The 21,543-nt window shown below is 40.1% G+C and overlaps 1 protein-coding gene across 1 annotated transcript in view; it reads right to left on the reverse strand.

Moving 5' to 3' along the window:
• The window catches only part of RFTN2 (raftlin family member 2), a 68,591-nt gene that overhangs the window by 37,861 nt on the left and 9,187 nt on the right, over window positions 1-21,543 (reverse strand). The window contains exons 2-5 of the mRNA XM_081243262.1: window positions 15,389-15,572; window positions 13,713-13,827; window positions 9,502-9,781; window positions 6,539-6,742 (exon numbers count right to left, since the gene is read on the reverse strand). Coding sequence (XP_081099388.1) covers window positions 6,539-6,742; window positions 9,502-9,781; window positions 13,713-13,827; window positions 15,389-15,572 — 783 coding nt within the window. The remainder of the gene's footprint in view (window positions 1-6,538; window positions 6,743-9,501; window positions 9,782-13,712; window positions 13,828-15,388; window positions 15,573-21,543) is intronic.

Below are 21,543 nucleotides of genomic sequence, written 5' to 3' on the forward strand. Positions count from 1 at the left end.
ATATAATTGACATATAAGGAAATGTTCTGTATCTTGAACATTTGTGTTCTATTCTGCGGTACACATAAGATTAATGCACATTACTATATGTATCTTATACTTCAGTTAAAAACAAAAGACCTGCCTTCTCACTTTAGAGCTCCCCAGTTTCCCTGGCTAGCTTTCTTAGGCACCATGCCAGTCCTTAGAGCCACAGAAGAATGATACTTCCACAGGAGAGAGTATTTCTGTCTTGAGAAATTCTCCCTAACAGAAGTGGCAGCTAAGGAGGGTGGCAGGGAAGGCCTCATTGCGGGGTGTGTGTGTGACCATTTGGGTGTTTGGTGTGTTAAATCTTCCAGGTATTGAGGTGAGGTGATAATTCTGAACAATTACTTAATAACTGTCCAGAACTGAGTCATCTCTTTATTTTTTTTTAAGATTTATTTATTTATATTTGGCTGCGTTGGGTCTCTGTTACTGCGCTGACTTTCTCTAGTTGCGGCAAGTGGGGGCTTCTCATTGTGGTGGCTTCTCTTGTTGCGGAGCACGGGCTCTAGGCGTGCAGGCTTCAGTAGCTGTGGCACTTGGGCTCAGTAGTTGTGGCTCACGGGCTCTAGAGCGCAGGCTTAGTAGTTGTGGCGCACGGGCTTAGTTGCTCCGCGGCATGTGGGATCTTCTCGGACCAGGGCTCGAACCCGTGTCCCCTGCACTGGCAGGTGGATTCTTAACTACCGCGCCACCAGGGAAGTCCCGTGAACTGGGTCATCTCTTAACATCACTTATCTCAGGGCTTCCCACCTTGCGTGCCTTTGCCCATTGGTGTGCTTAGAAGGGGTACAGGTGTGCTAAGGCACAGGGCGCCCCCTCCTGCCCAGAGCAGCCTTTCCGCTTGTACCCATGTGCCCTACAATTTTACCATTTTCTATGTGTGCATAATATGAAAAAGTTACAAAGCATTGGTCTGACCCACTGCTTCTCAATTTTTTTTTTTTTGGCCAAATACCATCAATACCAAAGGAAGGTACACTTGTATCACTGAAGGATGGTCTCCAGGTACAGTTTGAAGTGACTTGGGGCAAAGCATAAGCTTTCTTTAAAGTCTAATGTTATACCTTAAAAACCCATGCAAATTTTGCATTCTATTCAAATATGTTCATATGACGTGAAAAAGCAATGTTTTCTCTTCTGCTTTCTCCTACCCCCAATCTTAAAGGAATATTGACACTCTAGGAAGAGGTTTATCCTGTGAAGTTGTGTACTCCCTGGCACAAAGCTGCATACCCCTAGGGTACTTTGACCCTGGTTTGCGAAGCACAAGCTTAAAGAATTTCCAGGGAATGGTTTACTTGTCTGGAAATGTGATCTTACACATTCATTTCAGCTAGATGTGACATTGACATTTCTGTAAATGTGAGGAAATGTAACATTCCATTTTAGTATTTGGGGCCAAGTGTCATTTTGGGCATTAAACTGCCCAGAGGGTGGGTCTGGGACCACGTCTGAGAAGTGGAGGGCAGGCACATATGGGAACTCTCATCCTGTTTCTCTTTATGAGCTTTGTGTCTCCAGAATGCATCTCAGCCTGTTTACTGCTGCCCATCCACCATCATCTCTCTGGATCACTGCAACAGCCTCTTAGCAGCCTCCCCACTTCCATACGTGCCCTCCATGATCCGTTTCCAAAAGCGAGGCCAAGTAAGTTATTTTTTAAATGTAGGTCAGGTCATAACTCCCTCCTTAAATCTTCAACGAATGACTTGGAATAAAAATCCTGACAGGATGGCAAGTTGGTTAAGAGTACACACTCCACCTACCTCCTGCCCTTTCTAGCTGCTTGAACATGAGCCCATTATTTAAAATCTCTGTGCCTCAGTTTCTTCATCTGTAGAAGGGGAACAATCATACCTACCCCATAGGGTTGCTGCTGGGATTAAATGAGTGAATAAATGTGAAGTGCTTAGAACAATGCTGGCATAGAGTAAGTACAAATATGTGTTAGTGCCTGTTGCATCATTTATATTGTTAAGATCTGGGTGGTGTGGCTACTGCTCACCTCTCCTACTTTGTCAGGAGCCATTCTCCCTTGTACACCGTGCACCAGCGACACAGACCTTTTCCCAGTTCCTCTCTCGCATCCTAGGTTTTTGTACATTTGGGGGCATTTCCTCTGGTTCCTGAACACCATCCCTCTCCAGGCTTCCAGTCTCAGTGTGATTGGTACCCTGTCAGAAGGGACCTCATGACCACCCATCTAAGCTGGTTCTTCCCTGTTACTCTCATTACAATATCCTGCTGGGCAACCTCACACACTATTCTCAAGTTTGAAATTAGGTATATAGGTTTTGATGCCCATTACAGCCTGATGCCACGTGGCTTTTTTTTTTTTTGGCCTTGCCCTGCGCTACCTGCAGGACCTTAGTTCCCCAACCAAGGACCAAACCCATACTCTCTGCAGAGGAAGTGTGGAGTCTTAACCACTGGACTGCCAGGGAAGTCCCGTGACTAGCTTTTTGAGAGGAGGGAAGATGTCCATTTTGCTCATCAGTGTAAACCCCTCATGCCTGGCCTAGGACCTGGCATATACATATATGTGAAATGAACACATACATGTTCCAGTTCCAACTGCTCATTCTGATACATCTCCCCCGCCAACTCCACACAAGCATTTTTATAGGAGTGAAGAGATTGAAATGAATATCAGTTGAAGTCTGAAACGAATTCACAAAAACTGAAAATGTAGCCTTCAGATGTGGGTATACTAAAGGTGGGAAGAGGCTGTGCTCTGAGGGTGATGGGGGCATTGGTAGGCTAGTGAAGTGTGAGAACCTCAAGGGTTGTGTGTGTATGTGTGTTTTGTATCACCTGGCAAAGTTGCTTATCTCATCCCTGTCAGCTGCCCCCCTGGATCTCTATATGTTCTGGTAGAATAAAGTGTTTTGTCTCTGTTGGCTCAATTGGGTAAGCCTCTTGTAGCCTCCCCTGGGTTCACTTGGAGCTTTTTGTAAGTGTGCAGAGAATTCAGCTGCAGACGAGTTTGGTGAAGGCTGGGCAGTGCTGGAGAAGGTCAGGAACAGGAGCCCACTGCAGTGAGAACCCTCAGGCCCTATGAACAGCAAGAGGGTCCCTGGGTGCCTCTGCCTGTGGGACTCCTCAAAGCAGAAAAGGCTTTGAAAGTGGGTGGGAAAGGGCACTGAAGAGGAATTTCACAAACCTTACAACTTTTCTACCATGACTTTCCTGAAGGAGAAAACTTTTTTAAGTTTTTTTTCCCCCTCTGTCTCCAGAGAATTTTATAAAATGAGATTTATAGAATGAGATTTGTGGAGTAATATATTTAAATTTCTGAGCAATGTTTGGTTTTGTGCTTCTATTCCTCATGGTGGGCTGGCTTCTGACAATATTTTGGAAGAGGATGGAAGCAAGACAAAACAAAATATGCATTGTCCCCTATGTGCTTTAGATGTCAGGCATCAGATATCCCAGAACAAAGCGACCAATTCAGCCCTGCTTCCTCTGACTTGCTTCTCACAGTGACACAGGCATTGGTCACAATTTCCCCTCCACAGCTTCCCTGTATACTCCCAGGAAAGTCCCGAGTGACACACCCAGTTGCCAGACCTTACAGACCGTGGCTCGTGGCTTGTTAGGGCTCGGCAAGGCCTGCAATGCAAAAAGTCTAATGAGACATTCCAGAGCTGCTGAGAGGGAAAGACTTTCCCCCGGGCTCTCTAAATAGCTTCTGAGGCTTTAAGAACAAAAGCCCTACAGAGCCTCTGGCTGGCAACTGCTGTGGCTAATTTTATTTTCATCATCAGGCAAGGCCCAAGGCAGGGATGCCTGAAAGACACTGTGAAAGGAGGATTTTTTTTGTCTTTCCTTCAGCAGCTAGTCACAATCCAAAATCTGGAATGGATGTTTTTTTTTCTGCCGTGCCTCGAAGCTTGTGAGATCCTAATTCCCTTACCAGGGATTGAACCTGGGCCCATGGCAGTGAAAGTGCGGAGTCTTAAGCACTGGACCACCAGGAAATCACCGCCCCGGCTCTAACTTAAGACTCTTTGGAGCGAAGAGAAAGAGATGGGGCGGGAGGGAATATATGAAGCATAAACTGACCTTCAAATAGATGATTCATACTAAAAGTACTGTAGGGACTTCCCTGGTGGCTCAGTGGTTAAGAATCCGCCTGCCAATACAGGGGACACAGGTTCGAACCCTGGTCTGGGCAGACCCCACATGCCTTGGAGCAACTAAGCCCGTGTGCCACAAGTACTGTGTGCTGCGACTGTTGAAGCCCGCATGCCTAGAGCCTATGCTCTGCAACAAGAGAAGCCGCTGCAATAAGAAGTCCGAGCACTGCAACAAAGAGTAGCCCCCGCTCGCTGCAACTAGAGAAAGCCTGCGTGCAGCAATGAAGACCCAACATAGCCAAAAATAAATAAATTAATTAAAAAAAAGGAAAACCTGCTAAAAAAAACAAAAAAGTACTGTAAGTGCATCTAGCAAGTGGCAGGAGAAAAGACCAACCCCAGAAAATGAACTCTGACAGTGGGCAAGGCACGTGGGAGTTACTTTGTATGTACTATATCTTATTAAATTCTCACAACAGTTAGTAGGAGTGTTTTTATCCCCCTTTTAGGAAACTGAGGCTCAATGAGCTCAACTAACTTCCGCAGGTCACACAGCTCTAAGTAGAGGACACAGGATTTAAAACCTGGTCTGTCTGATGCTAAAGTCCATGCGCTTCATATCAGGTCTGGCTATTTCCATAAAAGATCAACTTGGAAGAAGTTTCCAGTAACCAAAACTACTAATAAATATTTATTGAGCACTTGCTAAGTGCCAAGCACTATGCAAGGTGATGTATTTTGGGGTGCTCCAATGAGCTAAATCCTTACTCTTGGTTGCTACTTAAAGGGACCTATTGGAACATGACTCGATAATTTTAAATCATCATCCAAAGTCTTTAGTTGTATTAGTTAAGGTATCACTAGGCTGATTTACTAATAATAATAGGGTTTATTGAGATCTCATTTTATTTGCTTTTTCATTCATAGAGGAAGCTCTAACCTCGAGTCATGGTCCCTAACTATCCTGATTTTCATAACCTCCATCCTTCCTAATGCATTTTTCCAGTCTCCTTACTATCGTTGTTCTTTTCTTTTAGCACTAATCTCTTTTATTTTTTAAAAATAAATTTATTTATTAATTTATTTTTGGCTGCGTTGGGTCTTCGTTGCTGTGCGCAGGCTTTCTCTAGTTGCGGAGAGCAGGGGCTATTCTTCATTGAGGTGTGCGGGCTTCTCGTTGTGGTGGCTTCTCTTGTTCCGGAGCACAGGCTCTAGGTACGTGGGCTTCAGTAGTTGTGGCATGCAGGCTCAGTAGTTGTGGCTCACGGGCTCTAGAGTGCAGGCTCAGTAGTTGTGGTGCACAGGTTTAGTTGCTCTGCGGCATGTGGGATCTTCCAGACCAGGGATCAAATCTGTGTCCCGTGCATTAGCAGGTGGATTCTTAACCACTGCATCACCAGGGAAGTCCCAGCACTAATCTCTTTTATTTATTTATTTATTTATAAAAATAAATTTATTTATTTATTTATTTATTTTGGGCTGCGTTGGGTCTTTGTTACTGCACACGGGCTTTCTCTAGTTGTGGCGAGCAGGGGCTACTCTTTGTTGTGGTGTGTGGGCTTGTCATTGCAGTGGCTTCTCTTGTTGCGGAGCATGGGCTCTAGGCGTGCGGGCTTCAGTAGTTGTGGCACGCGGGCTCAGTAGTTGTGGCGTACAGGCTTAGTTGCTCCGCGGCATGTGGGATCTTCCCGGACCAGGGCTCAAACCTGTGTCCCCTGCATTGGCAGGTGGATTCTTAACCACTGCGCCACCAGGGAAGTCCCAGCACTAATCTCTTTTAAAAAACACTTTCTTTAGAAATAATTTTTGGAAAGATTTGTTTTTATGATACACATGAATGATTACATATCCCACTGTAACTAAAAGAAGAAGGTTAGATAACATGAAAGATAAGGGGAAGGCAGAAATAAATATAGGTCAATATAATTTTCTGAACCAAAGTTTATTTTTCTGTACAAATTTTAGAAGAAGTCAGGTTTAGACTGGAGGACATGGTAGGTAGTCTCCAAAATTGGGCTAGTGTAATAAATTTGGATAGTAATTGTCAAATGTCATCCTAAACCTCCTGATTGGGCTGCTGTAGTACATCTTATTTGGAAAATCCTACTAATTGATCACACAGTGGTTTGTCCATTTCTGATAGTCACAACCCAACAGCAAACATCATGTTATAATAGTACCACACAGGATGGTTAAGCTTCTAAATTAAAGCTACAGATTTGTGTAATAATTAGAATCTATTTTCTTAGGAATAATATCTGTCCTTTTAACTTGCTGTATAAGAAATAAATAAGTAAATAAAATAAAATTCAAAAAAGAAATAATATCTGTCCTTTTAGGCATTGAACTTGAGAGGCAAAAACATTTCCACCAACTCTGACACAAGGTCAAATTCTTTAGATATCAACATATCATAATATAAAACTTACCTTTAGATGTTTCCCAGCATACAAAAGAATCGATTAGAGACAAGCCTTGTTTATAATAAAATGTAGTTAACTCCAGCCAATCAGCATCAAGTGTACTAACGACAGAGCCTTTTCTTGTTACTTTCATTGACAGGATGCCTTCCTGATAGGTCCAGCAGGTTGATGCATCCTCAAAATCATTGAAGACTGTATACAACTTGTTATCTGAGGATAGGTGTTCAGAAGGAAGAAAAAAGGGGAAAACTATAGTTTTATTGAAAAGATTCCTAAAATCTTTTTTAAAAAAATTAATCATGAGCTATTTCAAGCACACAAACAAGCATAGAGAATAATAAAATTATCCACCACTCAGCTTTATCAAATGTTAACATTGGGCCAGGTTTGCTTCAGATTTTTTTCAAGGAAATGAGAAATGGATGTACTTGAGGCTCAAGATGTATCTCCCTTAATCCTATTCTCCAGAAATAGCTACTGTAATGAATTTGGTGTTTATTATTCTCATGCAAGTTCTTTTATTCTTTTAATAATTTCTTTACACATAAATGATGTTTTTCAGTTTAAAAACAATGTTTTTCAGTTTAAAAAGTTTTTAAAAAATAGTATTATACTGTATGTATCAATCTATAAGTTGATTTTCTTGTTCAATGTTACGCTTTTGAAGTGTAATTAATACATATAGATCTTATTCATTTAGTTTAACTGCTATATAGCATTCCAGTTTACTTTTCTCCTGTTGATGGACATATACATTATTTCTGAATTTTTGTTATTACAAACATTATTCATTCCTTGGACACATATGTGAGAGTGACTCTAGAATGCATACTTAGACATGGAACTGCTGGATCATATACTTTACAAGTTAGCAAATTCTTAACTTGGGGGTCTATGGACCTGCATTTATGGTTGTGTTTTAGGAAGTCTAACACCACTTGTGTCACAGAGTATTAGGGGTATGTGTGTTATGTGTGTTTTTCTGGGTAAGTCTCCATGGATTTCACCAGACTGTCCAAGTGGTCTTTTTTTTTTTTGCGGTACACGGGCCTCTCACTGTTGTGGCCTCTCCCGTTGCGGAGCACAGGCTCCGGACGCGCAGGCTCAGCGGCCATGGCTCACGGGCCCAGCCGCTCCGCGGCATGTGGGATCTTCCTGGACCGGGGCACGAACCCGTGTCCCCTGCATCTGCAGGCGGACTCTCAACCACTGCGCCACCAGGGAAGCCCCTCCAAGTGGTCTTTTGTTGGTCTCCCCCTAGCCCCCATCACTATCGCTCTCACTCCCACCCCCCAGCACCAAAAGTTAAGAACCAACCACTGCCATAGAAAAGCTATCAAAAAGTATAGGGTTTTAAAATAAGTAGAAAGCAGAATCTAAAGACTGATAATTAAATTAAGTAGCATACTGGATTTGAAACTTAAAAGACTTGGAACAGACACCTGATCTAATCAAAGTTAAGATGGGAACCAGCAGGAGTTTAAAGGTAGCTGTGGGTGGAATACAGTGGGTAGCTCTCTGGCCACAACTCCAACAACTCTTACATTCCTAAATTTACATTCCTAAATTTTGCACACTGCAGGAAAATCAGGGTGGTTGTTAGCTAGGGAACTGGTAGAAAAATGGGAGGGTGTTGGTGGTGGTAAGGTGGTGAGATGATGAGCTGGGAAATGCTCTGGGTCCTTTCTTAAGGAGGCTGTGTTGACCGTGGTCCAATGGGTCTCTGCCATGCACGAATATTGAGCAATCTCACCACAACCCAGAAAGCCGATGTCACCAGTGTGTGTGGCCTTAGCACCAACACTGATCAAAGGATCAGTTAATAGTAGCTAACTTAATAAAGAGTCTATTCTGTGCCAGGCACTGGGCTAAGCACTTTGTAGACATCTCGTGTCTACTTCTCACAACAACACCCTTTCTATTAAAGACACTGAGGCCATCTGGCTGCAGACTCTTAACTCTAAGGTGTACATAGTCTTTGATTTTCTTTATTAGTGCTTTTTAAAGCGTGCCCATAAACGTATCAGAAAACTTAGAACCGCCCGAAATACATTAAAAAATACTCTCAACTTCTTGGAAGACTTGCTAGCAGCAAAGAAGAATAAAACTATTGTTTAAAGTTATTTAAGAATGCAGGCATGGGTTTCCCTGGTGGCACATTGGTTAAGAATCTACCTGTCAATATGGGGGACGGGGGTTCAAGCTCTGGTCCTGGAGGATCCCATGTGCCGCAGAGCAACTAGGCCCGTGCGCCACAACTACTGAGCCTGTGCTCTAGAGCCCACAAGCCACAACTACTGAAGCCCGCATGGCTAGAGCCCGTGCTCTGCAATGGGAGAAGCCACTGCAATGAGAGGCCCGCGCGCCACAGCGGGGAGTGGCCCCTTCTCACTGCAACTGGAGAGGGCTCCCATGCAGCAACGAAGACCCAATGCAGCCAAAAATAAATTAAAAAAAAAAAGAATGCAGGCACTATTGTTATATTAATTTTTCATCATGATGTGCATTTTAATATTCTAACTGGTGATCAAAGAAAGCCAATTAACTTCAAAGGTGAAAAGCACCCATGAAATGGGAAAGGCCAAAACTAAAATTCTCACACACTGTTTATAGGGAGAAACATAAATCAGAACAGATTTCTTTACAGAATCACTTTTTTGGTATAAATGCACAGCCTCCATTTTACAGAGGAGATGGTGTATGACTAAATGGGAACCAATTTTCAACACAAACTTTCGTTATGTGGATGGTGTTGTATGACCATGCTAGGGATAACTGTTTGGAAAACTGCCCTACCTTATTCCAGGTGCGATAATTTAAAAAAATCAAGACGAGTGTATACTAGTTTTTTATCTTTATAATCATTAGAGATTTAATTTGCCTCATATTTGTTAAAAAAACCCTCAAAAACATATTTTTGCTAAATTGAAACTAATATACACCCTATTTCTACTCATCTTTTCTGTTACCTTCTCCCTTTCTTGATTTAGAGAAACTGGGGCTGCCATCTCGTTCCATTTGACACTGTCCACTTTCATGATGGAGTTCTTCCTCAATTCCACTTTCAGATGATTGCCCACTTAATGTTCCTTCATTCCAAATTTTACAGTTTTCCTCTGAACTGTGTCTCACATGTAGTGCTGATTCTGTATCTCCATCATGGTTGGTTCCATTGCAGAATTTAAGTGGTGGACAGTGCTGTGATATGAATCCAACAAATTTCATTCCTCGTTTAGCACCTCCATTAATCTGAGGTTTAAAAAGACATGGTAGAACAAAATGTAAACTTCATTTGCATTGATTGCTTTATCAATTAACATTCAGGCTTATTAAGGAAATCCATTAGAAAAGGAGTAAATCGACCAGTAAAGACCCATTCATAAACAAATTAATGACCTCTAATATAGCAACAATCCTAAGACCATGTCACACTATGTTCGTGGTTTCTTCAAACAGAACTGATACATTTTAGAAACTGTGGAAACAAGAATTATATTTTCGGGACTTCTCTGGTGGTCCAGTGGTGAAGACTCTGCACTCCCAATGCAGGTTTGATCCCTGGTTGGGGAACTAAGATCCCACATACTGCAACTAAGCCCGCGCGTGCCGCAACTAGAGAAGCCTGTGCCGCAATGAAGAGCCTGCGTGCCTCAACCAAGACCCAGCGCAGCCAAAATAAATAAATAAACGAACAAACAAACAAGTAAATTAATTAATTAATTTTAAAATTATATTTTCTCCAAGAGGTTACTATTTGGGAAGAAGTGATAATTCCATAGCATGATTTTTGCAGCCCTGTTAACAATGGTTTCTCTAGTTGAAGCAAAATTTAAAACTATCCCAAGAAATCCTCAAAAATAACATTACCGACCTCTCCCTATTCCCCAGGGAGCGGGGTAGAGTGCTTGAGGCGCTAGGCTACTGTGTTCCCTCTTTGCCTGGCAAAGAAATAAAGCCGCTCTTTCTTTCGTCTCCATTAAAAAAAAAATTACCAAATACATCTTAATAATAAAGAAGAGACATTAATTTAAAGCAGAAAACATACAGCCTTGTTTGCTTGTGTGTAAAGAAAACTGTCAAAAGACTAACTCTTGATAAATGCATACATATAATGCATAAGCCCAATTCATATTACCACTCTTAAGAAGTTTCTGATTTGCTTATATCTTGGTACTATTATCTCCTTTCTGGGCCAAATACACACGATTAGATTCAGCCCTATCAGTTAAAGAATAGGGTTCAGAAGCACATGAAATAATGCCAGTGAAATAATTTGAGACCCTAAGAGTGGTTATTTTCATGCTCAACACTTTTCTCTTTCTCTGCTTTTGCATCATTTCTTTTCTTTTTTTTTTTTTTTTTGCGGTACGCGGGCCTCTCACTGTTGTGGCCTCTCCCGCTGAGGAGCACAGGCTCCGGACGCGCAGGCTCAGCGGCCATGGCTTACGGGCCCAGCCGCTCTGCGGCATGTGGGATCTTCCCAGACCGGGGCACGAACCCATGCCCCCTGCATCGGCAGGCGGACTCTCAACCACTGCGCCACCAGGGAAGTCCCTGCATCATTTCTTTGTTCTTTTTGTGTCCACACCTTTCTCCTGTGTTAAGCTGACCATTCTTTTGAGGGCAGGCACTATCTTACTCACTTTTTTGTTGCAATGTTTTGTACCTATAGGTGCTCTATGAGTACTCGTTAAATAAGTTAAAATGAAGAAATAGCAACATCTTTTATACGGCCACTGTTTTAAACATTTTAAATGTTTTAAATTCACCTGGGAGGCGAAGAAAGAGTTATGATGGAGGTTGCAAGTGCAAACGTCTATAGTCAGAAATAAAATGGAATGAAAAAGGCCAGGAAGAAGCGGGGTGAAACCAGACAGCAATGGAGGCTGCTGTAACTTAGCTGAGACGGACAGAGGGTGTGGGTGTATGGAGCTAGGACAAACACTGCTGGCACAATATCATTTACTCCTATAAATTAACACATTAAGACTGTGACACTGCAAGAAGCCTTAAAAATAACCATAAATTGTCCTTTATATCAGGTTTCTGGGGAGAGGAGAAGGAGGTGGTGAGGAGGAAGGTAGAAACCGGTAAATTTAATGTCAGTGCTTTCTCTAGGTCTTATTCGTTGATTTGGGTGAAAAATTGCAGAAGACTTTCTCTATTACTAAAGAGTTTTATCTGGAAAAGCTGGTATGATATAGAGTATTACTGTCTTTTCCGTTTCTTAAGTTGCAAGATTGATGTTTTTCATGTGATTTTTATTTAAAAATCCTGGGGAAAACACTTGTAGATCTAAATTAAAAAAAAGAGCAAACATTGACATAATGTTAAAATGACTTAAAATCTAGCTGTTTAACAATCAACTCTTTATATAAGGCAGCCGTTCAAAAATAATATTTGGCACTCATCTATTGCTCTTGCTCATACACGGGGCAATGTTCAAATATTTCACGTGCTATTTTTCCTGAAGCTTTTCTCTTCATAAAATAACCCCATTACTCTAATTGCTGAAATAACAGTACTTTCCTGTTTAAATAGATCTTTGTGTCCAGGAAGTCAAATACAAAACAAATGGTCTCATGATGATCTATTAAGACTAAATTAGCAGTTAGATTTTTGTTTCTGGAGTGGATTTATTCCCAGAAAAAATATTTTTTTTTCCTAGAATAGTAGTAGTAAATAGTATGTGTACCTTGTTTATAAAAATCTAGTTTCAAAGACTGTTCCTGAAAAACCTTATTAAATGCTGACTTTATATCTAAATGGGAAGTATCATTGGCAGCTCTAACTGGCTAAACACAAATCACAGATAATCTTACACACACGGTCATTTAAAGCTTGGGAAAAATAGAAACAGCGAACAAAGTTCACAGTTTCTTATTTGACAGGAAATGCCTTAGGTTTTTGGCAGTATTCATTTAAATAAAAGCTAAACCTTACACATATGTCAATGCAACTAAAATTAAAAAAAAAACCCCAAACTTTCACCATCAAATCCTGTCAATTTAGAATACTTATGAATGTACAGTTCTTTTTTTTTTTGGTTTTAATCAATATACATATAGTGTTCAATTTTTCATTTAAGGTTCAATTAAGTTATATTGAATAGACTTTTTTCTCTCAACAGTTAAGATAGTTGTCATGTTCAATGCCCATAAAATAGTCTATCATATTGATAGACCATTGCTTCCTTCTCAGTTTTCCACTTGTTGAGAATTTGGCCCCTATTCACTGTTGATTAAAATATCTTTGTATAAACATGATTTTTCCCTTTTCAATTAATTTCTTGGAATAGATTCCTAAAGAGGAAATTACTGGGTCACAATATAAAACAAGATTTATGACTTTTATTACCAAACTGGTATTCAGAAACACTGTACTAATTTATTACAATGCCAATTGCATTGTATATGAATGTATATGAATGTTTTCTTAAAGGTCTTCCAACATTGAATTTAATATTTTCAATTTAATTTCTCAGTTAATACTGGTAAGTTATTACTTCTGTTTTTATTTACATTAAAAATTATTAGTTAGGTTGAACCCTTTGCCAAATGTCTCTTTATTATTTGTGTTTCCTTTCTGTCCATGGATTCTGTCTGTCCATTCAAGACTGAATATACTTTGATGCGTTTGTATTCATTTCATATATATTCAGAAAATGAAGCTTCCATAAGACACATTTGCTGCAGATTTCCCCCCGATTCTTTTTTTCCTAGTATATAACTTATATTTATATATTCAAGCTCAAATTACTCAATCTATTCATAATTAAATATGTCCACTCTTTCATTCTCTTTCAGATTTTTTGCACTTGAAAAAATTACCTCTTTATCTCATGTGAAATGTGTGGAGTCTATTTTCTATAGAACAATTGCCCATTTTCCCAGCAGCACTTACGCAGTAATGGTTGTTCCCTCATTTTATTTCATCAGGTTTGTTATGAAACTTCTTATACATGTATAAATATATTTCTGGCATTTCCATTCTGTTTCACTGGCCTGTATTTCTGTTTTTAACTCTACAGTTTGGTACCTGTGCTTCAATTTGTTTTAAATTCTGGTAGACTAAGTCACCTATCATTTTCCTGTTCTTTTTAAAGTAGGAAAGGAAATTGATGAAGAAGAAATATGAAATATTTCTCAATATCCCATGAAAAAATGTATACTTTTAGTACCTTTTCTATCAGTTCTTTTGCTGCGTCATTTGTTTGTGTCTCAAAAGTTAGAGGACATTCCTCAATCACAAGCCTTGGGCGTCTTTGTCCACTGGGTGCTGTCGAATGCTTCGTGCTGTAACAGAGAATATGTTTATCGTTGGAAGCCAATTGCTGATTTTCAGCTAATATGCTCATGTGAAAATGAGCGAGTAACTCACAAATAAGTTCAAGGCAATCCTTTTTCTTTGTTATTTCGACCCTAATGGCTGTCTTCTTATGTAAAAATATTGGAAAAACACAATAACTTCTATTAATTTAGATTTCCTTAATTAAAACCTCTATTAATTTAATTTCTAATTTAACATGAAAGAAAAGCTCCACGTCTGTTGTTCTGATAAGTTATGAGAAATGATTTTAGATCACTGTTATACCTCATTATTGTACAAAAGCACAAGTAACAATCCTATTTAAGTGCAGATAAATATTGTCCTGTCTTTTTCCTTTTTCTTCTTTTCTGATCTTCACCCCTTGATTAGCCTTAGCCCTGGCAGGGCACTGCTAAATCTATTTGAAGTAATGCGAAAAGAGAAAAATAATTTATCCATGGTTTGTAAGATTTGTAATTAGGACATAAGTGTTGCTATGGTGTGGTAAATGGCATATTTACTTAGTAATGCTTGAACTAGTAAATATCTGATGAGGTGCCCTATCATGGTGAAAGCTGCTTGTGTACATGCCCTCTCAGACGTGTGTAAGTGGGCAGTTAGTTACTCAGTAGCAGACAGTGTCCCTAAAAAGCATATCTGGGATTTTTTAAAGCCTCTTTTTTTTCCCCCAATTTTCCTGGTTTCTCTCTTTTCCTCTTATTTCATTTTCCCTTCTCAGCTTAGCCCTTTCATGGTTAAAATCGCTATAAAGAGAAAACACAGTTTTTACCCTGGTCTTTGAGATGATTATGATACAGTTGAAGGGTTGTGTAAAAAAAATTTAATGTGTTAATCAAAGACATTGGTCTGGTTATTTTCATTCTTCATTGGAAGGAGTAACAGTATTTTGAATATTATGAAACGTACAAGCTCGGCTGGCAAAAACGTTTGTAGTATTGTTTGGAGAAACAGCTATTAAAAAAAAAAACCTAAAATGGATGGCTTTCTGGCTTTCCCATCCTATTTTTTGGAAAAAGCTGATAAGAGATCTATCCAGTTTGTGAGAACTTGGCATGTAGGCCTTTTTGCTGTAAAAGTTTTGGAAGTTAGAGATAGTTTCTGTTGCCACTATTAATAAAACAATACAGGACAGTTCAAAAAAACGCTCAGTGAAAGTGGACTTGTTCAGTCAGCTCTTTTAGCCCAGTGTAGGATATAGCTAATTGATACCCCCTCATCTGCTGAAGTTGCTATATCAGCTTTCAGGTGCTTCTTGAGTCTATTTTCCTTTCCCTTTTTTCACTGACATCCTTACCTAGGACCTGTTTGTCTGTAAGGGGCTAAATCTATGAGAAGTTTTAAGGAAGGAGATTTAAGTTTCCTTCTCCCAATCGAGGTTCAACTGCTGGAAAATGTGCCTTAAGCCAAAACCCCTAATTATCCTTTATTCTCCATCACTTTGTCCAAACTTGCTTTCCTTTTAGCCAAAGAAAACTGCCTCTCTCAACAGCTTCTTAGTATGACAGTTTTCTGGAGCGTCAGGCTTACCTTAATTTCAAGCGCGATAGCACCACCCTGTATAGGTAACTTGCAGGCAGGTGTTTTTGCTGCCCAACAGGTTGTATAACAGGATGAATAGCCCCAACAATATATCCTTTAAGATAGTAGTCTTCCACTTTTGTTACTATATCCAGAATTGAATTTATCTTGATTACTTCTGGGTTTGGTGAAGCTGAAATATCAAATGCAAAGAGGGATTTGCACATTCATAAAGTTGAATTACATATTATTTCTATCTACATATGATAATGCTAATGAATAGGAAACATATCCATATGATTTAATCTCAAATAAAGTTATACTAACATATTATTAAAACAAATTTTATTTATTTTTGGCTCTGTTGGGTCTTTATTGCTGCACAATGGGCTTTCTCTAGTTGTGGTGAGCAGGGGCTACTCTGTTGTAGTGCACAGGCTTCTCATTGTGGTGGCTTCTCTTGCTGTGGAGCACGGGCTCTAGGTGTGTGGGCTTCAGTAGTTGCAGCACGTGGGCTCAGTAGTTGCGGCATGCAGGCTCTAGGGCGCGTGGGCTCAGTAGTTGTGGCTCGCAGGCTTAGTTGCTCCGCAGCATGTGGGATCTTCCCAGACCAGGGATTGAACCCATGTTCCCTGCATTGGCAGGCAGATTCTTAACGACTGCGCCACCAAGGAAGTCCCTGTCAAGTGCTTTCTTATTTCTAATTACGTTTCAAAAACATCGTGTTTTAAGTTTCTCTGGGAAACTAAAAATATGGTTTCTTATGGGACTTATATAAATACTTGAGTAAAGAAATTGAAAAAGTAAAGGCAACCAGAAGTTCTTCTTAATAAGTAAAAATTCTAAATACACAGGAAATTTAAACGCAAAATTGATATGCAGTTGAAACATTCCTTTGAAGCAGGGCAAATCTGTAGAAACTATAGAATAGTACAATCTGTATAGTTTTTAGTAAAAGGAAAAGGGTGTGTTATATGGGAAAGTGAATGTTCTAGCAGTATTAATTTTAAAAACAACTTCATTTTCTGTGACAATATTTCTCATTTTCTGAAAAACAACCAAGACTTAATAACTAGAAATGGAGCTGCAGTTTGGCTATCTCTTGAATAACAAAACATATGAAATGAACTCCAGGTAGGGGCAGTGCTGGCTGTTGGCCTTCTGTCAGTATGGTCAGTGCTGTCCAGCAAATAGCTGCTGTTAATTGCCCAAACACAGGAAGTAGGTTAAGAAGCAGACAAGGAAGAAGGGTCAGAGGAAATCCCTACCTCCTCTTACATTAATATCCACGTGATGGAACAGAAATCCACCACTTGGATTCACGTGGGTTCATGCCAACTTCTCAAATGAAAATAAAGCACTCAAAGAAAAGTTATATAAACCAGCATGAATCCATTTACTCAAATTTTCATCCTCTTTTGGATTTAAACTAATCTACAATATATTTTCATCATTATGAATAGGAATAAGAACAAAGAGACTGATCCTGGGTTTGGAAGAAACAGCTGGATTTCATTGCAAAATGACCCAGTTCTGCATGGCTGTGTGGCAATCACTCCGTGATTCATTTGGTCTTACTTTTTTAGTATTTTAACTATCAACCCTGATTTCCAAACAAAGGAACTAAAAAACTATAAACTAGAATAAACTGTTAAGACTAAGGAATGAAACATAGCTTAAACTTATTTTTAGAACTATATACTAATCCTACAAAAATTTAAAGAAAATTTCCGTCTTTTAATGGATCTCATTTCTTATTGTAGAAAATGGAAATGCTTAGCATGATACAAAAGAATCTTCATAGTCTGGCCTCTGTCTACTTATTCAGCTTTCACTCTTGTCATCCTTTTCCTTGTACATCTTGCTTTGGCAGGACTGAACTACGGGAGTTCCTGAGCCTGGCACACTGTTTCATGTTGCTGGAATTTCGTTGCCTTTCCTGCTCCCCAAGTTGAGTTAATCATTCCTTCCTCTGTGCTGTGCATTCTACTAGTTCCCTTATCAATCTGTATTATAGACACTTGTTTATGTGTTTGTCTCCGCTGTTAGACTGAGAATTCCTTAAGGGCATAAAACCAGAATCACTTACCACAAGTAGAAAATTACATACAAATAAATACAACAAAAAGAAAATACTTATCAAATTCTAGCTGGATACTGTTATCTGCCAAGGACTGAGCCACAGCCCTGCTCTCTCTTTGTTGAAAGGGAGAATTAGCCATTAGAGAGGCGTTAGAGACATAGTAACTCCAAACTGATTGGAAGGCTTAAAAAGAACTGAAAAGGGCACAGCTTTCTGACTATGAGATTCAATGTTATTAATTCTGTGTTTGTGTGTACAACTTAAAAGCATCTCAGGTCTAGTGCTAAGTCTTTTGGTAGAGGCTTGGAACCCCTACTGGGATAGAAGTAGCAAGGACACAGTGATGGCAGCAAGGGGGACAGATGACATCAGAGGGAATAAAATGAATTATAAAACTAGATAAAAGAACTGTAAAAACTTTACAGCCTGAGGTCTCTTAAAGGACTTTCTACACTTCATTGGCCCGATTGATAATGATAATGAAATCATTCCCTCCGTTCTATTGTTTCAGAACAAGGTTTTCAAAGGCAGAATTCTGTAACATGTTAAATAGAATCACAAGAAGATAGCTATAACAGAAGGACATTGGTGCTTAAAGAGGTTCCTGTTCAGGTAGAGAATGTATTTCTAAGGAACACCTTGTTCTCTGGTGATGTCAGAGAAATTTTGTGTCAGTGGAACAAATCCAGCTTTTCTAGTCTAATCTACATCCTCTTGCACTCTCAATAAAGTAAGGTTATTGTCTTGAGTTCAATGCAAAAGAAATGTTAATGCCTGAAACACACAAAGGCACACATGCACAGAAGTTTTGAGAGGAATTACAAACTGAGAAATACAGGAAAGTTACAAAGGGAGAAAAAAAATTGTACATCAGTACTAATAAGCATATCTTACACATAAGTTTTTGTAAAGATCATGTCATTTTGGGCCCAGTGCTTTACATTAATTATTCAACTGTCTCAAATGTGCATGTTCTTCTATTTGGAGGTCTGTGTCTTTTGATAAATAGTACTCGGCATAGACATGACAATTATGATAAGTGCTTGAAAAATACTTGTTAAAGGACCAGCTGAATGAAAAATTGGTTGTAACATTAACATATTCAGTGAACAGAGCTCCAGGGTGCTCATGGAGCAGTAGTTTAGAAAATAGACTCTAGGGGGAATTCCCTGGTGGTCCAGTGGTTAGGACTCCTCGCTTTCACTGCTGAGGGCAGGGGTTCAATCCTGGTCGGGGAACTAAGATCCCACAAGCCAAAAAAAAAAAAAAAAAAAAAAGACCTTCGGACCAGACTGCCTGGATGCAAATCCCAGCTCTGCCACTTACTAGTCTGGCAAGGTACTTTGCATCCACGTGCCTCAGTTTCCTCATCTTCAAGGTAAGAATAATAATAGAGTCTACTCTATAGGGTCGTTAGGATTAAATAAGTTTATATGTGTTCCTAGAAAGTATCTGGCATGTAGCATGTGCTATACAACTATTGGTTGCTTTGTTAAGTAAAGTCCTCCCCTGTGGAACGAGAGGCAGCACACTATTCTAAGAGCATTAGGATCTGGAAGCAAATCACCTGGGCTCAACTCATGCCATTTACTAGATCTGGAACAAGTTAATTTGCCTGTCTGAGACAGGGATAAACAATGGTATTAACTTCATAGAGTTGCTTTCATAGTAATTGTAAAACATGAGCCCAGGGCCTGGTACAAAGTAAACACTCAAATATCAGTGATGTGCCTGTCTGTTGGTGGCCCAGCTTAGAAAGATAGTTTCAAATGAAGTTGCCCTCCGAGGTGTCATGGTTGGCTTAAAAAAATCTCCAGGAAGATCATTGTAGAGATCTGGCTTTATTCCAAAAGCCCAGCCTGGCTCACCATCTGTAGAATTCTGTATCAGAGGCCCCTAACTCATGCTCTAGATCTCAGGTCCCTAACTCACCCTATAGATTAGGTGTCCCCCCCGCCCCCCGCCAACTCACTCCAAACAGTCCCTAACTCACGCTGATCTGCTCCATTGAGTCCCAGACTCAAATGTCCAAAGGTATCAGCCTGATAAAACAAGGAAAGGGGCTGTGCTGAAGGAGGGACCTGGGGAAGACTTAATACCTTATCCAAGAGTGCAGCAGCCCTGGTCCAGTGCTGCCATGGGGTCATGTGGGCCCAGTGTTGCTGGATCTTCTATTTTTTTTTAAGAAAACCCCCAAATCCAGATTCTTATGTAATATCTCCCAACTTTAAAAAGTGACAGTTAATTCAAATATCTTAACACTATACACACCAAGCGAGACCTGTCTAAAGGCTGAATATGGCCCATGTCTTGCTGGTTTGCAGCTTCTCCTCTGGGTCGCCCCAGCGATTCTGCAGACCAGAGCCTGCCCAGGTCCAGCCCAGGCTGCCCAGGTCCAGGCCAGTCCACCCAGACCATCTTAGATAGTGTTCAGCATCCTAGGACACAGAAAGTGATCCAAATCTTCCTCATTAGTGGGGACAGGAGGATGATGGTGATAGGAGGGCTGGGGTTCATTCTGTTAACAAATTGTCCTTCTTATCCTACACTGTGATTTATTTTAAACATGCCAGTGTCATTCGAGAAAGGTAAACCTAGGAGCAAGGAAAGGTGAAATAAATCTGGGAATTTTGTTGAGAACTTCCCTTCAGGTAATCCCCTCGATTCTTAATAATGTTTTAAACTGTGCTGAAAAGAGACTGGCAGCCTGATTCAGCTTAGAGATGTGAGGAAGGGACAAGCTGTGCACACAGAGTGAGGCATTTTCATCAGTGCTCACCAGAGTGAATAATTATGTCTCCATGATAGGCTTGGTGTATGAAGCCAAGCCTTTGATTTGATGTCCTTACACTGGGGCAGTAATATCAGAGAATCTATTACTTTTTAAACACAGGAAATTAGGGGGGAGGTGTGGTTGTTTTGGCTAGAACTGAACAGCACAGGCAGTTAGCAGCAGCTGCAAGCCATCTTGCTCTTCTTAGCTCCCCAACCGCTGCGAGTTCCTTGGGAGAAGGAACAAATAGTGCTGTTGACGGCGTTAATGGGTGGGGCTGGTTGCCGTGCAATCAGTGCTACGCGATTTGTAAAAGCTTTATTACACCTTACAAGGCTATTGTGAAGAACTGGTGAAGGAAAGTATTTTGTAGTTGCTTTGAAAACTATATACATGCAGAGTGGACTTTTCTGATTAAAACTGAAATGTGCTGAAGGTTAAGCTAGTCTATCATTTATCCTCATAGTTTCCAAAATAAAATATCAGTAGAGTTTTTTATGGTCCTTTGCTTAAAAGCTTCATAGACAAAGATCAAATTTTAAAAATAGAAAAAAGTCATACAGACTGCCAACAAACACATGAAAGAATGCTCAACATCATTATTCATTAGAGATATGCAAATCAAAACTACAATGAGATATCATCTCACACCAGTCAGAATGGCCATCATCAAAAAATCTAGAAACAATTAATGCTGGAGAGGGTGTGGAGAAAAGGGAACACTCTTGCACTGCTGGTGGGAATGTGAATTGATACAGCCACTATGGAGAACAGTATGGAGGTTCCTTAAAAAACTAAAAACAGAACTACCATATGACCCAGCAATCCCACTACTGGGCGTATACCCTGAGAAACCCATAATTCAAAAAGAGTCATGTACCAAAATGTTCATTGCAGCTCTATTTACAATAGCCCGGAGATGGAAACAACCTAAGTGTCCATCATTGGATGAATGGATAAAGAAGATGTGGCATATATATACAATGGAATATTACTCAGCCATAGAAAGAAATGAAATTGAGCTATTTGTAATGAGGTGGATAGACCTAGAGTCTGTCATACAGAGTGAAGTAAGTCAGAAAGAGAAAGACAAATACCATATGCTAACACATATATATGGAATTCAAGAAAAAAAATGTCATGAAGAACCTAGGGGCAAGACGGGAATAAAGACACAGACCTACTAGAGCATGGACTTGAGGATATGGGGAGGGGGAAGGGTAAGCTGTGACAAAGAGAGAGAGAGGCATGGACATATATACACTACCAAACCTAAGGTAGATAGCTAGTGGGAAGCAGCTGCATAGC

Source organism: Mesoplodon bidens (genome assembly GCF_964165515.1).
Source record: "Mesoplodon bidens genome assembly, chromosome: 8".
NCBI lineage: Eukaryota > Metazoa > Chordata > Mammalia > Artiodactyla > Ziphiidae > Mesoplodon > Mesoplodon bidens.